The sequence below is a fragment of the Aplidium turbinatum genome, chromosome 4 (assembly GCF_918807975.1).
Source record: "Aplidium turbinatum chromosome 4, kaAplTurb1.1, whole genome shotgun sequence".
In the NCBI taxonomy this organism is placed as follows: domain Eukaryota; kingdom Metazoa; phylum Chordata; class Ascidiacea; order Aplousobranchia; family Polyclinidae; genus Aplidium; species Aplidium turbinatum.
Genome location: NC_137475.1, coordinates 34,303,191 through 34,323,754, shown reverse-complemented (window position 1 = coordinate 34,323,754; position 20,564 = coordinate 34,303,191). Strand labels below are relative to the sequence as shown.

The window sequence follows — 20,564 nt, the reverse complement described above, 5'->3', positions numbered from 1 at the left end:
ACGTCACTCGATTCACTTCGACTGTTCAAACATGGCGGTTGTGCGCAATACACAATTACGTGGAGAGCCGAAAGCACAATGCTTATGTGAACAGCGCTAAGAGGAATTTTCGCTTCTTGCATCGAAAATATAAAAAATCGAATTCAATTGAGATTTTATGGCCGAAAGAAGTTTTAGAAATGATCAAAATGAAACAATAGGAATGACTTACGACAATGTTTATGAAAACCTGGTAAGTGAATGTCTTTTATTCATTGAACCTGAAATAATTGTGTAAAGTCGTTTTTGTCACTAGGCTACGTTTACACAATTTAAAGAAAGTTATAAAACTCAATGACCAACGGAAAACTTTCATATGAAATATTCTCGTGACAAATTTAGTGCCAGTGCTCATAGATGAGTGCTAAGAAGATATCAGCAAAGTAGCAGAGCTTGTGATGTCCCACAAAATGTGTAGGGTTTTACTCAATCTTTGATTTTGCTGCTCCGGCAGTGTTTGCCTGACTGCTTGAATGTGTTTGTATTTTTATGTCGTGTGGATAGGTCTGTGATGGTTGTAGAGTATTTGCAAATGTAGCTTTCATTGCCGTCAACTGAATAATAATAATAATAACATGTTTTATTTTGCGCCCATTGCGACAACGTAGCCTACAGTAGCCTACACTGCGACCTACATACGCAACACAACAGACGACTAGAAGCCCAAAATAAACTTTAAACGTTGGCTGTCATTTGTAAAAGTCGAAAATTTCTGTAACAAGTGCTGAAGCTTTTTAATATGATGGATGAAACCCCTGTCATTACATTCGATTTACATTTTGCAGGTGGCAAATTTAAGTCAAGTTGTTGGCAAAAATGCAAGCGATTGTATCAGTGGACTTATTCCAACTATTATTATCGAACACAACACAGTTCAAGTCATGTCGAGAACAAAGAAAGAAAAAAACATCGTGAAGTCTAAGCACTCGTTTGATTGTTTAAAATAGAATCTGAAAAAGGATGTTCTTGGTGAGTACGGATAAATGTTTCTACTATGACTAAATCATTATGTCATTACTATGCCATTTTGCTCTTTTGATTAACCCGTTAAGTGCGTAATTAATTTTTCAAAACTCTCCTTACTGTGCGTATTTAATTTGATCACTCGCAGTATTTTTCGTCGCATTATTGTTTGCTAGGATATTGGGGAACCCCCATGACGCAGCACAATACGCTTTTGTTCAATTATCTTTTGTGTCTATTGCTTTACTTTTTCATCGACTATTGCGGAGAAGTCTCCGGCTGGACTATTGTTTTCTAGTGTAATCGCATTACTCTCAAGTGATTATACCTTTCACCATTGTGAAGTTATTTAACTAGCTGTTTATTATGAAGAAAAAAAATACATCAGTTTACAGAACAAAATAATTTCTAAGCATTTATAGGACACTAAATAAAGTACACGTAAGTTTAGTTTGGAAATATTCAAACTGTATCATTTTCTGACGCTTGTTCTAACATTAGCGGCAACACAAAACCCTGTTGTTTTATTGACTATATGTTACAAAATATGTTTTCGAACACAACAAAATATTTCTGAAACTGCTTGCATCAAAATGACTTCACACTGACTGAACGCGCATGATGTGGTTCAAATTTTACACAACGGAAAGAATCCATTTCAGAAAAAAAATATTTAGGATGAAACCTTTTTATTCTTGCAATTGTGGTTACATTGTAGGTGAGTACAGAAGCTAACTAATAGTGTAATAGAGTGATTTAGGGATTAATGATTTCCGTCAGGCTGCAATTGTTATTGTAGTGTAAACAATGCATCTATGTTTCTTCACACGTCATAATTGCGCCTTCCAGACAAAGCGAATGGAGGAAAGCGAAATTAAAAGTGCCATGAATAGCTGCGATCACGAAAACGACAATTGTCGTCTTACGCACAGCAAGAGCGACTGTCTCAGACGACAATTGTCGTTATACGCACTTAACAGGTTAATGTATGATGTAATTGTGAAGTATATTGAGTAATGTATGAAAATGTTTTAGTGGTGTACTCGCATTGATGTGAACAACGAACATGGTGGTTAGTAGGCTATGTCGATGGTCGGCATTTATATACTGATTTAACACTTCTTTTTTTACTTTCATGATTAGACATGGTGATGGCGCACGACAAAGCTGCTGCCGTGCAGCAAATTGGGGAAGAGTTTCAGAGTGATTTCGAAATGGGAAGGACAGGCAAGGTGGCCGAAAACGGCAAAAACTAACTTTTGGTGAGCTTGTTATATGTTTGAAAGACAACAGCGAATGTGTTGCTTTAGTTGTTGAATAACTACTGTACACACAGAATGTATTGGAACTTGATTATCGCTCTGCGTGGCACAGAATCGAATGATAAGTTTTTTGTCACGCACGTTGGAGAAAGGGATATTACATTGATATTGCAGATTGTCAATTAACTTCGTATTATCCTGGACGACAACTGATCAAAATCCTACACTGTTGCCAAACAGCCCTCTTGAATTAGATGTTTTTGTTTCATTCGCAGGAATTCAGAATGATAAAGATACATAAGAAAAAGCTGATGATGTGCAATGAATCTCCATCTATCAATACGATTTGATGTGGCTTGTTTCTAATAAATGTGAAAATATACGAAGCTCGACTGTTACTTTGCTTTGTCACAAAGGGAGTAGTGTTGCTTATAAATCCGTGTTGCTGCTGTTCTTTCGCCCAAGGATTAGCTAGGTTCAACAATAAACTTTTGGTGATGAGCGAGGTTTAGGTACAGAGACGTTTGGCAAATGTAGATGCCAATGCTATTCAGATGTTTTATGCACCAGCTTGCTTCGCATGGCCAACCTTGGTCAAAGCGCGGACATCACAATAGTCAATAGGTCAGATGAAGCAGCGTCATGGTGCATAAACGTCAACCAGAATTTAGGCTCCGGATGAAGCAAATGGTGCACAAGCCATCTTGCCAACGTTGGCCAGATACAGATGCCAACGTTGGCAAGATACAGAAGCCAACGTTGGCTAGATGCAGAAGTCGACGTTGGCCAGATGCATCCAAATGGTGCATAAAACATTTTGCCAACGTTGGCAAGATGCAGAAGCCAATATTGGCAAGATGCAGAAGCCATCGTTGGCAAGATACAGAAGCCAGCGTTGGCAAGATGCAGACGCCAACGCTGGCCAGATGCATCCAAATGGTGCATAAAACATTTTGCCAACGTTGGCAAGATGCAGAAGCCAACGTTGGCAAGATGCAGAAGCCAGCGTTGGCAAGATGCATAATCCAATGTTGGCAAGATGCAGAAACCAACGGTGGCAAGATGCAGACGCCAACGCTGGCCAGATGCATCCAAATGGTGCATAAAACATTTTGCCAACGTTGGAAAGATGCAGAAGCCAACGTTGGCAAGATGCAGAAGCCAGCGTTGGCAAGATGCATAATCCAATGTTGGCAAGATGCGGAAGCCAACGGTGGCAAGATGCAGAGGCCAACGCTGGTCAGATGCATCCAAATGGTGCATAAAACATCTTGCCAGCGTTGGCGTCTGCATCTTGCCAATGTTGCGGCCAACTTCTTGCCAATGTTGCCCCAACAATCAATGTTTACTGGGTAGCTAGTGGTAGCCTATACCTACAATCGAATAAAAAAGAAAGTACTTTTTCATTAAGTATTATGGCAGGAAGTCACTTTAACATGAAGAAATTCTGCCAGACCCCAATGATACCGCCAACCAATCAGAACATGTTATAAGAGGCTACCGTCCAATTGTGACCCTTCTAGCACATAAAATCTAAAAAACATAAAATCACAAAACACATAAAATCTATCAAAAAAGATCCTTGAAGATTTAGGGTTGTTTTCAATAACGATAGATGAGAGCACAGATACAGCTCAGCAGGCAGTCGTCGTCTTCGTCGTCGGCTCCAGCTCGTGTCCGAGCATTGGTTTGTCTTCAAATCGAATTTGGTTTTGGATGGTGATGTCGTATGAGGCTTTTGGAGGCTCAGTCTATGATGGAAAAGACGTGGGCAAAAGGCACATATTGTATGGAGGGTGGGGCCGTGGTAGTTTTAGCTTTTCTTTTCTAATGTTTCGTTTTTCTTGGGCTTTTTGTATCCTATTTTTTTCAAAAATTTCCGTGCCTTCCCCAGTTCTTTTTCTCCAGGCAGTATTTATGCATTAAGTAAACAAAGATTTTATTGTTGAAGAATTTGTTCAGCTGACTCCTATCCAGGGATTCGTTATTCTAAAGCAGGGGTGGGGAACCTTTTTAGCATTGCGGGCCACATAAAATGAGAAATAACACAGGTGGGCCACTAAAAATTTCGAAATTTTGTTCAATCTTTCTGGAACATTCTGTCTTCATCACCAATCTTTCTTTTCTTTCCAGAAGCCATTATACAACGTTAAATTTTGCTAATTTGAGAAGTAGGCCACTAACTTTGCAAAACACTTTTCACAAATGGCATAACTGGCCGATTAACAATAACTGGTCACATTGGGACGGCCACATTGTGACGTAGCCTACACATTGTGACGTACACATTGTTGTTACAAATGGCCTTTTATGATGGATTACTAGTCACAGAAGGCCATTTGCAATATACCGAGAATGCAGAGCCTACTCTTTTTTGAGCTGTTGTTTTAATATATTTTGGGTAAAGAAATTTTGACGCGGGCCACATGGAACAGTCACGCGGGCCGCATTCGGCCCGCGGGCCGCAGGTTCCCCACCCCTGTTCTAAAGGATGATTCTTATTACAGGAGTCGTTATTCTGAATATATTGCTCTAATGTCTTGAAGTCATGTCTCAAGTCAATCTATCAAAACTGATATTAGTAGGCTACGGCCCGCTAAGACCATATAAAGACTAGGATAAAGTTTGGTTTTGGCCCGCTGTTAGAAAAAGGTTACCGACCCCTGGTTTAAAACATCAACTCGAGCAATGAATTTTGAAGTTGTATCGTTACAATTTGTTCTGAAAAAGGTCACCTGACTCTCAAACTTAATTTAAGTTTAGGCTAGGCCTGCCTAGCAATAGGTTTAAATAGAAAATAAAATCCATAAAGTAAAGTAAAAATTGCAGTCATTTTAAGAAATAGGCAACTGGTACGTTACTATAATTGATTAAAAATAAAGTCTAAATAGCCTACAAGTTGTTCACCAATAAAAGTGTAGCCTATGTTTACTACACTCGGGCCTCTCGCTATTTTTCAATAGCCTCTATCAAATCAAAACCATTTTTATCAACAATGCAACATTGTGAAAATATGGTTTACAAACTAACTGGATTGCGTTTAACGGTCTATAGACTGGCATAAATATACGCTTATGTAAAAATTTTCATCTGTTGTGTCAAAACTTTTACGCCAAATTTTCATGTTTCTTTTCATCATTACGTATGTCGTGTTTCAATCCAGGTTTCAACGAAGCCCTCTGCCTTTTACTTTTTTGGATCCTTGTGATTTTCTGCCACCCAAGTATCCGTGAGACGTCGCTACGCAGCCTGCTTAACATGGCTGTATAGATGAAGGGGTTGATAGCGCTAGAAAAGTAGGTTGTCATTTCAATGAATTTCACTGCCGTCGGAGAAATCATCCTGCCGAAGTTTATTCTTTCATACGGTGTACCTGAAAGAATCTTGTGTGAGAAAAGCGTAAGGAAAATCAAGATTTGGTAAAAGTAAAAACTGGACCATATGGTCACTTTCAGTTAAAATGTGGACTTAAAACAATTAGTTATTAGCCTATACTAAGTGAAGTGTCGTCCAAACTTTCTCATTTGTTATCCGATAATTAGTGGATGTCTCGTGGATATCGATCCGATAAATCCTGTCCGAATAAACAATGGTTCAACTTTCCACCTATCTGCACAACTGATTTTAAGGACAACTTACCATTTAATTTCAACTTGATACATGGAGTAATTTGGAGCATTCATGGAGTATTTCAAGGCAAAAAACACGTTAACGCCAAGTGGAAATTTCAAACAGTCATACTTAGTGATGGTGTCTCTACCATCGGTTAAAAAGTCTCTTTTGGTAAGCGAAACTGCCAAACTTTAGCTTGCGAGGAGACCTTTTTTCGATTTGAAGATAATTTTTTCACGATCAATCCACCACTCCAAAATGATTGTATAATGGAGACAGACTCAATTTAGAGACTTTGCTATAAGTGAGCTTGCTATGCTAATATCTATGAATGACAAAATAAAGCGATTCAGACCGCACAATTCACAGCATAGGCTAAAGGTTCCTTATAACACTCATTGCTGATTTTCTAAGTTAAGTTTTATCTACACAATTTTGGGCTTGAGTAATACGACCATCCTATACAGAGGAACTAAGGCCATTGGATTATAGCGATAGTCGCATCATTGACGTTCATTGTATATTGCAGAATCACCTGCTTCAGTGATAAACGTGAAAATAACCATTGGTATTGTCGATATCGTCAAACTTGTTGTTATAACAAAAGCGAAAAATGACGAAGAATCCCGAGTGATTCCGAAGCTGTGGTGCAATGTCAGATTGTTGGCCCCATCAACATTAGCAGTGCTCTGAAAGCAATGATATGATGTTATGAATGACAAAACTGTTACATTATGCAAAATACGTTGATAATAAATACAAAGTCATTGTTTGCGCCAGAAGTTTCTGCAGCTTTATCGGTTTCGATTGTTTCTATTTGGGTGTTTGTCACTTTAGTTTTTTGCAGACTGCTTTTCAATACTTTCTTTAAAATGGCAATTTGACAATGCTTGCGCCATCATATTTGAGCGATTTCATATTCACTGATGTATTTCCGTCAAAAGCCATAGTTAAATAAGACAGAAATAACTATTTTTGCCGATCTGTTGCTCTTATCATAGAATGAATCGAATGCCTATTATTTTGGATTTCTGATTGTGTAGTAAGGAATTCAATAAAAGCTTTAAAAAATTTTGCAACTATACGTAGCTACTGAATACTTACAATTAAATCTTATTTCGACAATTTCTTTTTTACATAGTTATAACCTTTTAAACCGAATTAATTTTTAAATTACGCTTTGTATTAAATATTCTGGCACAGAAACACAATCATGCTCTCAAAGCAGATTACTCTATTTTTATTTACAAATTGAAGAACAGACATTTAAGTGTTTCTGTATTTTTTTATAGCCGCTAAATGTCTTCCTCTTCAAAACTTGAGCAATTAGTTTCACTCACACGCTTTAAATGAAAGTATTCGAGCAGAAAACTTGAAAAATAGAACAGTAGCCTAAATGTAAGGGCTACAATCAAAGCCGTCTTACTGCAATACTTCGTGTGTGCGATAGCCAATATTCGAGTCAGAAAAATTGCCACTTTAACGTCGATTCAACGTCGCATGCGCTGAAACGATATTCAAACGGAAACTTTTGGCAGCTAGGTTGTCATGCACAGAGGTTTCAGTAATAATAAAACTGAAGTGCTTCAAACGTTGTCAAAAGACGTGTTGTGCGTTTACAAAACTCCGATTCTATAGAGTTTTTGTTTATTTCAACTACAACCAGCTCAGTGGTTGAGCGGTTATCGTCTTAGAGCTAATAGATCTGAGGTCGATTCCAGGTCGGGTTAAACTGAAGACTTTAAAAACAGTACCGATTGTGTCCTTTCTTGCATAACGCAATGAGAATAAATTAAGTATTAATGTGATGACATCGTATTTCTAATATAAAATTAAAAATAAGCCCTGTCGTTAGAAAACCTTATTTGTTATAAAGCGAAAATAAATAAAACCATAACATTATTATTATTTTAACTGCAGTAGTTTGATGCCACTCAATTTTTGCTGATTCAGCGACCGAATTCATTTATTTGAATATAGTTTTTAAAGTAAACTAATTAAACAGTAGCTTTCAGCGGGCCTGCAGAAATGCTCTATTGTCAATCTCCCATGTGAATTGAGCATATTAATGTCAGGTGGACGACACAAATATCAGAATAACGCAACAGTTCATATTTGAATTGTTCTGTAAAATGCTCTTCGATTTACCGCGTGCAAGTGGCGTACCTGCACACAGAGCCCTCAAGAGGGGAGGGACAACCGGTGCATTGCACCGGGGCCAGGTGAGTTCAAGGGGACCCGATAAAATGTCTAAATTCACGCGATAAAAAGATTAATTTCAACGATTTTGCATAAAATATTGTTTTTATATTAGTTCCGTATGTCGAATGGGGCCCCCTTATGGGTAGCCTAGGCTATGCTCTTTTTTAAAATTACAGAATTTTCAATTTTTTTAGTTTAGGGGGCCCGACAAAATGTTTAAATTTGCGTGCTCAGGTCGATTTTGCATAAAATATTGTTTTTATATGAATATTAATTTTTTATTTTGAATGGGCCCCCTCATGGGTATGCCCTTTTTTAGAACAACAATATTTTCATTTTTTTTGCGTTCAGGGGGCCAATAAATTGTTTAAATTTGCGTGTTAAGGTCAATTTTGCATAACAATTTTTTAATATTTTGAAGTTGGTATTTCTTATATGAAGTTGGTATTTCGTATATTGAAGTTGGTATTTCTTAATGTCATGAACAATAGCAATGCATTCATCCTAAGTTTGCTGCCCTAGTCTCTGCAGATTTCAAGGTCAGAAATGGTATTGTATGTTAATGTAAAGCTGTAAGCACACATATGCAATGCTCAGGGCCGGATTTAGCTGATGGGGGGCCCGGGGCACTTTAAGATTGGGGGGCCCCCGTGCAAAAAAATTTTTCGCGCCTTCGGCGCGAAAAACTATCTCTACGTCTACAGTAGCATCAGTCCAGTATTGCATAGCATTTTGCAGAAACTTTAAAGGTCAAAAGGAAAAAAATAACACAAAATCACATTTTTTTCCACATAGGGGGGCCCTTCAAAAGTCGGGGGGCCCGGGGCAACTGCCCCCTCTGCCCCCCCCTAAATCCGGGCCTGGCAATGCTATGTCAGACATGTCGGATAGTATTGCAATTTTTATTTTCGAAATGGCTGATTTTACCCACTTGTTGCCATGGTTACAATCAGGTGTTGCCAGAGTTAGGAACGGTTAGAGTTAGGAAAGGTTAGGGTTTTGATCTTTGCCCAGGACTAAAAAAAATATCCAAAATACAAGTTTTTGTTTTCAACAGCTATAAACTTTTCCTCAAATTAGGGCAGAATTCCATATCTGACAACGCTATTGAGGCTATATTTACACTATGTAGTGTTTTAGCATTTTAGAGCATTTTATCTTTGTGTATAACTAGTGTGTATCTGTGAATTTAAAGTTATATTTACAATAGTGCATTGTTTCTGAAATAACGGAGTGTTAATACTTTAACCTAATTTATCCTTTGTAAGAACGCGCACTGCAAATTTTGCTTGTGATTGGTGAGATATCACGCGACATGTCGCGCTGGGGGGCCCGGCAGCAACATCTGCACCGGGGCCCGGCAGGGCTCTTGGAGGCCCTGCCTGCACAATACCTTACCGCCTGTCTGACACGACGATGTTTACGTCTGCCAAACCTGTTTCACAGCAGATTTTTCGGTTTTCCCTACAGGATTTCGCTGGTGTTGCCAAGACCGACCCAGTCAAACATACTGACTTATCAGACCAGATTTACAAGCAGGTCCTATATTTTAGGTCTAAAGCAGGCCCAAGCCTGAAAACTCAAACTTAAATCCATGCCAATGTCGTAAAATGATTTCAATCCAAATAACCCTTAAATTAATTTAAAAGTTGGAAACCACTTCTCTATGCCATGTTAGCCTAAGTGGCCACGTGATTCATACTTTGGCGATACAATGTAATTTATGTAAAGCACATAAATTAAATGTTTTGTTGAATATTGTTGGAAAGAAGCGGTTGTCTCATCTTCAAACTGAATGAAATTGTAAAATTTGTAGAGGAAAAGGTAACATTTTCAATGGCATAAATTCTGACCTAGGCTATCTGAAAGGCAGCTGATGATATATGTAAAGGCCAAATATTTTATATTCCAACCTAACTTTTTATTGACTTCCACTAAGCGATAAATAACTTCGATCAACAAAATGGTAGGCTACACTGTGCCAATCAAAAGTATCGATTTTAATCACACAGATTTTCATCTACTATATCAGTGGTTCTCAACGGGGGCGGTACCGCCCCCCAGGGGGCGTTTTGATTTTTTAGAGGGGCGGTATGATTACCTCGGCTTAAGGGGGGCGTTTTGATTATTAGGAGGCATTCTTTAACCCCATCTACCCCCCAGCTTAACGATTTCGTTAAAGAGCTCGTATCTTCGTGGTAGCATTTCCTACCGCATACCTGGTGGAAAAGGGATTCAGCTGTGTTGTTCTGCTACATACCAAACAGCGAAACCCATTTGACATATCCATGAGGTGATCTTCGAATGTTTCTCACTGGCTTTACACCGGATGTGAAGAAACTGGCACTTTCTCACCAAGCCCAAGGTTCACACTGACTACCACTAGGCCTATTGCCTACTGTTTTCATGCTCGCAAATATATATTTGCTTTTCATCAAATATAGTTATTAGTTTCTAAAACCCTTACAGCCTGTTTCACCCTAACAGTGGGATCATCAGAAGGTCCTTATATTCTAATAGAAATATAATTTTATTTGAATAAGGACCTTCTGGTGATCCATCTTTTAGGGTAAAACAGGCTGTAAGGGTTTCAGAGACTGGTAATAACCTATATTGGATGTAACTCGCTCTGCTTGGCTTTTTGCTTGGCATTGAGCACTTTTTGTAGTATTAATAGTATTTATTGTTTTATATTCGATTTTCGTAATTAATCGTTATTGTTGGGGGGCGGTAAAATTTTTCCAGTTCATGAAGGGGGCGTTGGGCCAAAAAAGGTTGAGAAACACTATACTATATGTTTGCGTTTGTAGCATGGCGATGCTAATTTCAACGTTCCAAAGGCGTTTCTGAAAAGTTTTTATTTTTAAGATACCAAAATCAAGCAGGCTAAACATTTGTCTGTGTGGGGCAGGAATGGGAAACCTCTTTACTATCGCCGATCGCAGAGTGATGAAATATTATTATCGGGAGCCGCAAAAGTTTCGATTTTAAATGCTGTCTAACAAAATGATGAAAAATAGCCAATTCAAAATTTTTGCTTTAGTGAGGTAACAGAAATTCACATTTAACATAAGTTTGTGAAAGTTTGCAAACTGTTGGACAAATTTAAAAGACAAGCATATAGGTTTACCCATGAACTAAAATAAATTTTAAGAACATCTTATAACGCAAACTCTCCTCCGAGCAAGTACCTTCGAAGTTCGAATAGCTAAACTGGAGTTCTAAAAATCTTTCGTTTTCAACCTTTTTCTATGAAGAATAATCCTATTCTGCCGCAGCAGTCCTGTCCATAGTTTCAGACCACAATGACAGGATACGTATTGATGAATCAGATTTATTTTCAGCTTTGCTGCTTAACGCATATTTTTGTCACTAACTTTTGACCATGACGTCAATAACATACGTCATACAGATATTGAATCATCAAACATGAGTTGTATGGAATGGTTGAATGGTTTTGAATCTTTATCCTCGCATTGACAAAGCCTTGATAGATTATTTCTGGTAGTTTCGCATACTTGTAGAATGTAGAGGCTTTTGACGCAGGGCCGGTTACCGAGATTGACAGAGTGAAGTTTTCGATTGGTGAAATGTTGTTGCCGGAGAATTATTTCATCCATTAGGTGCTGCTGAATAGAGAGCAGTTTTTAGAATGCGTTGCTCAAGCGCACACCCCGAGAGTCGAACCAGCGCCGCGTAAGTTAAGCCAATCGGGCGGACATGAAATTGTAATTTGTAACTTGGGTCACCTGCAATGACAGGGTTGTATAAACTGTTCATGTTAAGCACGGCTTGCTGTCAATGAGCATGCGTAAAGTTTAATGTTTCTGGACCATTTTTTTTAAAATGAATGATCATCTCAATCACCGGCTTCTACTGCATCACAAGCATGTGTTGCTTATAATGCTACAGGCTATCCAAACATACAATTTTATGATTTACAAAAAAGACCAAGAAAAAAAATCGCATCAAAAGATGAAAAAATAAACTGAGAACTTACCCTTCGCACTTCAGTTTTAATGCATATAGTTAACACATTGCATATCAACATGACGGACCATGAAAAAGTAATGAAAGAATTCAACACGACTAAGTAGGATCTTTTGCTTGGGGTACGCAAAATGGAACAATCATACAGTGTCGGATCATCTGCAATCGAAATTTGAATCTATAAGCTTAGCTGCTTAACCACAATTGAACTGTAATTATAGATGTTCTGTTTCAACCTTTATCTCACATTCATTTAGCGTTTGTAAAGGTATGTAAACGTTTCATTTTGGAAATCAAATAAGTGTACATTAACTTTTATATTTTATATGATTGAACTTTGTGTAATTGTTTGAAATTAATTTTTGTGTCAAAAATTTTTTCACAAAGAAATTTAATTCAAAACAAGATGTACTGTATTCGAAATTTTTTACTGTACTTCCATAAATCTGGATAATTAGCAAATCTTAATACAAGCAGGACATACGTGTGATGTTTTATTATGAACTCGAAATAGAAATGCTTTTCTTTTTTTTTAAACGAAATCAAAATAGAATTTTTGAAAAAAACCCAGAAATATTTCGAAATTTCGCGATACAGTTGATTCTTGTAGCCAAGAAGCATTTTCATTGCAGCTTTAGAGAGCTGTGTTTCTATTTCTGCTTCAAATAGCAGAAATAGAAAATGCTATTTCTGTTTCTATTTTCTGCTTCAATTATAAAAATATGAATACGAAAAAATTGTTGCAAAAAATACCAGGCTGCACCAGCTTGGTTGATGCAGCCTTGCACAACATGCATTGCATGACATTGACATGTGGTCCGCTAATGAACAAAAACACTGTTACAGTACCTTTAGCCATTACTCTTTCATTATCTTCTTTTGTAAAATTTGATGCTGTTGATTTGTCCTCCTCTGTAAAATATCGTGCTGTTGAATTTTTCAGGTTGAAGCAATGGCACACTTCTGCGTGGCAATGGTGGACAAGCGGAATAATTATGAACGCAGTTGTCACGGTCCACATTAACCCAATTATTACAACAGAAATTCGCGGACTTCTAACCCATGAAATACGTTTGAGACAAAACTGTTTTTGAGGTTGGATTGCAGCTGCTCTGGCTAAAGCCCTCGTTGTGGTTAGCCTCAGTACCTGAAAACAGTTCGTTAACAGTTGAGGTGCATGTATTCCTCCATCATCTTTTACTAGATATGACAAAGATAATCACTAAGGTAACAGCGTTAAAGCGTTTTCTGATTAAATTTAGTTCTACTTTCTTGGCCTTTCATTATACTGTAGTCTTTATGAAAACAAGAACACGTATAACTAGCAAACTAATAGGCAGGGACGCAGAAGAGATTGCATGCGATACAAGTGTTAGGCTACTAATGACAAAACGTCACAAGGTAGTATTGTATTTTGTTAAGCTAAACTTCTAATAAAATGCAATATTATATGTATCTATACTACGAATAAGTACTAAAATAAAATGTTTAAGAATAATCTATAGTTGGCTACAGCCGCTACAACATAGTACACAGACACGGGCAATTTGACGTAAGTCGCATACAATCTGAGCTTAAAATGGTCATGAGACGAACCAGATTGAGAAGAGCTGCACTTGTGAGTGAGGCAAAAGTTAGTCCGTGAAGGACGCCGGTGATCAGATTTCTAAGAACTTCTGAGAAGTTTTCGCCTTGAAGATTGTTTCTAAAAAATATCAAATGAAGACATCATCTTTCTTCTTCTTGCTATGTTTGTGATGAAATACATGGAAAGTAGTATTTTGATCTTTTTAAGGCGACATCCATTAACTTCTGACGTCATAGCAGTGGAATACTAACTTATGAAACCTAACTGGAGTAGCCCAAGACAGGGTTTGGGGGGGGGGGGAAGAAAAAAAATTTACCATTAAAGCAATGGCTCAAAACATAGATAGAATGTTGTTTTGAAAATGTTTCCTACTGCAGTGGATCTTGCTAATTGCTTCTTAATATTTTTTATAGGGGGTAAACCCTTTGATAACACAAGGCCATTGATAAGGGTTAACACAAACTTGAAACCTTAAGAAGTTCGATCGAAAATCACCAACTTTGATCTAACAAAAAAACTAAAATGAATAAATTGAATTTAAAAACTTAAACTTGTAATTTTTTTTGTTAAGATGTTTGTCGTTTTATAGCAACATTTCCTTGCCGTTTTTGTTCCACAAGATTTAGACGCCAACTACAAATGAATTATTAAATTTAGACCACTAGAAGTCTATAGGTCTTATAATTGACTCTAACGATTGACTTCAAGCTGGTTGTTGACCTGAGTGGAAGTCAAAAGAAAGAATACAAAACAGAGTCGAATTCGAAATTGACTGGAAAAACGCCAACATGAATCAGTTTGACTTAAATCAATTTGACAAAACTCTTAGAATAAATTTCAAGTTTGAATAAAAACTAAATCTCAAACTAAGAACAAAAAATGTTTTCGGCTATCATTGATTGTAAAATAAGTCAAAACACCAATAACAGACCAGAAACTTGCCAAATCAATAAGGTAATCCCAAGGAGACAGGTAGGCCTATAGGCCTAGTAACCTCTCGCCTAATGCTTATTGTGTGATTGCTTTTAAAGAAGTAAAATATTTTAAAAAGCTCAATGGTTGCGAAAAGTAATCAACATAATCCCAGGAGAGTGGTTTAGAATTTCAAGGCTTTGTCATAGTCTTTATAGTAATCTGTATAATCCCGAACAGGTCAGCGACCGAATTGTTTGTTTGAGCACGGCTATTTATTATCTTTTATTGGATTAATTTATTAGACAAATGGATAATGCAACGGCCTATGTTATTGCCCACTTGAATAGCATCCCCAAAAAATAATATCATTATCAACCACCTGCAGATCTGTCTTCAAGCCATAAAAAGCATTATTACAAGACGTTTCGATGCTTTGCTCGCCACATTCAACTGTTGATGAAGAGACGTTGTTGCAAAAAAATCTGTTCAATTGAACTTCTGTATCCACGGATTAGTGATCACTCCAGACTAGATGTCTGTATCAGGAGTTTGATTTCTGTCGTTTTCAATCGGTAATTTTTCTGTTTTTCAAATCTTTCTTTTTTCAAACGTGCGGATTTGCTGGCTGAACACAAGCTAACATAAAAAAAACAGAACAGCTCAATAAGCCAAAAAGTGGAGATGGATAAATAAAGTTAAATGCACACAAACTAATCTCACGAAAATTAGTATATATTGTTCTTGATGGTTGGATTAGTTGGTTACTAAAAGTTCGATAATTTTTTTGCTTGAGGTTACGTTAAAGATTAATTATCTGCATCCTTTACTTTGATGGTGCAGTGGTGAAAGTAAGCCGAAACTGTCTGGAATGTTGTTCCTGTAAAAGAATTATTGCCGGCACGGCGTGCCGGTAAAACATATACTCTTTATTTTTAGGTTTGGCTAAATCAAAGTTAAAAATACGTCATTCAGAATTATAAATAAAAAAAAGTCATTAAATTAAAAAAAAGGAAAATCCGAAATAGCACAAACACATGACCACTAATAATTAATTAATCAACGCATCAAAGTCAAGGTGATTCCATAGTTAAAAAGTAGCTTATTTCTCAGAGTTACAGTTTGGGTTTAGAGCAAACAGAAGCACCATTGACATAGTAGTAATGTTTTTCGTCAGCTACAAGAGAAATGTAAGGAATAGGCTACAATAAGGACGTGACTCTTTATCATTTTTTGAGCCTCACCCAAGCTTTCGACATAGTGAGGAATGAGGAGAACCTAACACTGGGATATCTTAGATCGTTTAGGAAGCTGATTCAAAAATTTAATTATGCAACTGCACATAAAACGACATGACAAAGTATAGCATGGCAATGACCTATTGTATCTGAACCTTTTAATGTATCAAATGGCGTTAAACAAGCTTGTTGTGCATCACGTACGCTAGAGCAAGCAAGTTCCAGACACTAAAGTCCTCAAAAAGGCATCTATTGCCTGAATTGAAGAGGTTTTGTTAAAATGACCACTCCGTTGAGTCAGCAATGTCTCCAGGAAGGACAGTCATAACTACTGTGGACACCCCAAGATCATTTTATTCGGAGAGCTCTCCACAGGCCACGGTAATGTTAATGCTGCACGAAGCGCTTCAACGATTCTCTAAAAGGTTACTAAAGTTATGATTCCCCAGAAACTTGACGATGAACCAATCTTGCTCAAAGAATCTTGGAAACACACTGTTTCTGAGGCGGTCTGTAAGTATGAGAAAACCAGTGGCGTACGGTGGCCTTTTTTGGATGTTCACTTTTTTTAGAAAGTATCAAACACATGCTTGATTTGCAGAATGACTCTTTATATCATATCACATCAGTATATGTTGATAGGATCTGAACAGTCATTGAGCAAACTGCATACCTAGCGTGTGTTTGAAGCCGACTGAAAAAAGTGAACATCCAAAAAGTGGTCACCGTAGATGGAGGAAACATGAAGAAACTGGAGGAAACACGTATCACCATGCAAGAAGAGAGGCTTTAAAATATACAGCCAGTCCGAATTCCTCCATCATCACAGGTGTCAGGCTTTACATTATATCGTGCGGCAGCGCCTACCAGTCACACTTTGGACTTTATTAGTGCTTTTAAAAAACTGTTCACATTATTGCTGTGAGGTTGATGTGTTAATGAAATGTAGGACTGTAATTTTACCTTGCAATCGAAATGTGACAATAATTTCATTAGCTAAATGTTTGGAAATACTATCAAAGTGTAGGTGAATTCAACTCTCTAGTCTGAATGTATTCGTATCCTGATTTGCGGACGATCAATATAAAATAGTTCTCCCCTGGGAAAAAATGTCCCTTATATTTCATATCGTCATAATTAGGATATGCCTAAAATATAACGTTACAGAAATAACTAGCGATTGTTGGTAAACCTGAAAAACCTGAGAACAATTCCATGCCTTGCCAGAAATGGAATTTACGTTTTTTGTCATCAGACCATGATTTCAATTATTTTTTAGCTTTTAAACACGGCGTTCACACGATACTGTGATAAAGTGACAAAAAGTCGTCTACCTCCATTTTTTGAGAGCTGAACGAGTCATAAAACATGTTGTGCTGCTACTGATCGTGCGTTTGTCATTCTTGCTTCATGCTCTTTGAAACCGGAATTGATTTTTACTCAGTTCAATCCTTGAGCATTGGGCAATTTTATTTAAGTATCCTACTCCAAGCAATATTGCCTTTAAGTTAAACATCTTGTCCGCCCGGATAGCTCAGTTGGATAGCGCGTGACTTCTGGAACGAAGAAGCTTCAAGATCAAGCGGCGCTGGTTCGACTCTCGGGATGTGCGCTTGAGCAACGCACGGGACTGCTCTCCATTCAGCGGCATCCAATGGGTGGAATAATTCCCCGGCAACAACACTTCAACAATCGGAAACTTCACTCTGTCAATCTCGGTGACCGGGCTTGCGTCAATGATTCAAAGCCTCCACAAGTATGCTAAACTGCCAGGATTAAGCTTTGCAAGAAGCTTTCCCAGTCCGAGAATAAAGGTTCAATCAATCAATCAACCACGCAATTGTGCAGCAACACTGAGTTTCTTGCGCAGCAAAATTTTATTCCAGCACATTTGAAACGCTATAAATTTAGAATTAAAAAACTTCCCTCGTCACTCTGCGAACTTAGCCTTGAAATCGTAATGGGCATTAAAAAAAATAGTTTACGCAGTGTACAATTTTCTTACAGAAAACACTGACTATTACAAGTATTTTAAACCTAATTCAATGAGATTGTGATGTTAATTCATTGAATTGGACCGTAAGGACCGGCTATTTGTTTAAAGAGGAATAGGAGTGATTTACGACGACTCAAAAATAAATATTTTTTTGAAATACAAAAATTTTATGCCATTATACTGTACATAAAATCAAACAACTTTGAAAATTACCATTCTTAAAATACTTGTCAAAAACGATTTTTTTTATATTGTCTTCTCTATCACTACAGTATGTTAGAATGTGCCTTGAAATCAAAGACAAAAAAGAGTAATGAAGTGCATCTGATGCAAATGTAGCAACCAACAGAACTTACTTTTGATCTGCTAACATGATGACAATCCAAAACAAGGAGTAAATAAAGAGAGTTAATCCATTGAAAAGGTCGGCAAAGACAAGGGAAAACACGTATCTATACAAATTGTGTTGTCTCAATAAAGTCTTCCAATTCCTTAAAATCGCTGAGAGAATAATGGCGTTTTCTGGAAAATAAATAAAGAGTTTAACAAACGTAGCTTATGCAAACAGCAGGACAAAGTTTTGCAGCAAAAAAGCCGAAAATCGATTCAGCATCCTGATTTTTTACTGTTATTTTTCCTAAACTCTGCAAAACCGCATTTTAATAGCTTTGGTTTTGAATACGAAAGTTTGGCTTTGGGTTTAGCACTTACCTCAAGTGGCCTATGACGCTTTTTTAGAAGTTTTAACATAAAGGCTACTATTCCACAATTAGCAAGTTGTTTTCTTTCCAAGATCGAATTCCAGCTCTCAATATCCACCCTTTTTATATGGATTCAACGCATGCAGACGTTGAATCAAAGTAAAAAGGACGGACTTTGCTAGTTGGCAGATACTGATGGGCCTGTTTCGACAAAAAATATTTCTTATTTAGTGTATAAAACTATATCAATATTTCTGTTCAGACCGAAACTAACTGACCCTACATAAGTCGTTTAAGAATAACGCAGCGCACAACAGAAATGCGATGTTAGGTTTACACTTTGAGAAGTGAAATGCCAATCATTTGTTCCAACTTCCAATTCTTTTTAACAACAACGATTTAACAACCAACATTTTATTTGACAACTAAATTTGAATAATTAAACAACTAAAATTACCTAAATTGCAAAAAAACTGGCCGTTAAAAATGTAAGTAGTAACGTATAGCGTATGAATGGAGTGGTAAATGTAGTGACGCAAAGTAGGGACGGTAAATGTACGAACTTTCAGTATGAACCCTAGATAAGGATGTTACTAGTATCAACAGTATACAATAGTCACTTCAGTATTATGCTGAGCATCACGAGGGCCGCGCAGAACAACATGGCGGGCCACACGGTTGCACAATGCACATTGCACATGTCTGACTTAGACAATTAGGCTACGCTTCAAATGCAAGAAACTGAAAACGTTAGCAGCCTATGGTGAGCCACATTTTGGATTTGCATTTTTGACACGCCAAATAAATTTTAAAAAGTGATAGAATCTAATAAGACACTCAGGCCACAAGCAATTACTTGGAAAACAATTAAAGCAGTTGTTATAGACTTTAATTGCTACATCAGTTGAATTCCGTCCAAAAAAACTGTTTCACGTGTTAACTACCAGGAATGACTTATGCACCAGCCAAATAAGAAGAAAGAGAAAAGTCTAAAGTTAGGCAAATCAAGATCAGAAAAATTAAGACGCATTTGCTTTTGATTGGTTCTTGACAAAGTAGCCATATCTGAGTATAAGCTGATGATGCTATTACTATAGCGAAGTCAATTCTTAATGAAATACCGTAGCCTACACTACATTACACTAAGAGGTTAGATTGTTGTGCAAATTCCTGCATTGGATGAATGCAAAATAGCAGTATCAAGTCTAAAATTTATCTGTTTTTTATGAAAGTAAGTAGAACTTTAAACTTACCAAATAATACATCGCTTATCAATATAATCAAACATATTATCGGCTGCAATTTTTATTTGATTAACTTTTTCTAAATGAAGAATTTTGTAATATCTTGCTTGACTAACCTGTTATAATCAAAACTGCTATAAACAGTTCAATTCCGAATATCCAGTAAGGAGCGTCATTGTACTTTGCACAAAAGCCTTCCTGTTTTCCGCAAAATTTTTGATTGTGGTTGGATATTTCCATTGATACTGTGCTAGAAAAATTCATTGTGGGAATGCTTTGATTTGTTCAAAATGTGGCAAGCCAATTTCAGCAGAAAAATATTTTCTAATTTGTGGCTTTTTAAGTAAACACGATAACTGGAATGACAGTTTTTCCAAGTTTTTTATTATAATTAGTGACTTTTTGAAAAAGATATGATATGTAGGCTAATAATTGGTAAGGGTTAGGGAAATAACACTCAACATAATTTAGAAATTTTTGAAGTAATTGAAACTTGAAGAAGCTGTAGGCTACATCATGAGGTCAATAAAAATTGTGCTTTTGTCAACGAAAGCCCTTTATTTAACGCCAGCACATTTTACAATTGTCCGTCCCATTAGCTCAATGGTTGCACGCCCGATTCAAGATCAAGCGACGCTGGTTTAGCTCTTGGGGTGTGTGCTTGAGCAACGCATTTCAGGATTGCTTTCCATTCAGCGGTACCTAATGGATGGAATAATTCTCCGGCAACAGCATTTCACCAATCGGAAACTTCACTCAGCCGATCTCGGTAACAGACCCTGCATCAAAAACCTCTACAAGTATGCGAAACTACCAG

The 20,564-nt window shown here is 37.1% G+C and overlaps 1 protein-coding gene across 1 annotated transcript; it reads right to left on the bottom strand.

Annotated features, from left to right (window-relative positions):
* Positions 1-5,371: 5,371 nt before the first annotated feature.
* On the bottom strand, positions 5,372-20,011 carry LOC145769091 (uncharacterized). The gene is made up of 7 exons (XM_082580686.1): positions 19,864-20,011; positions 18,159-18,324; positions 13,665-13,788; positions 12,918-13,215; positions 12,079-12,227; positions 6,412-6,565; positions 5,372-5,637 (listed from the first exon to the last, which is right to left on the bottom strand). Exons 1-7 carry the CDS (start codon positions 20,009-20,011, stop codon positions 5,372-5,374), a joined length of 1,305 nt encoding a protein of 434 aa, XP_082436812.1.
* Positions 20,012-20,564: the final 553 nt, after the last annotated feature.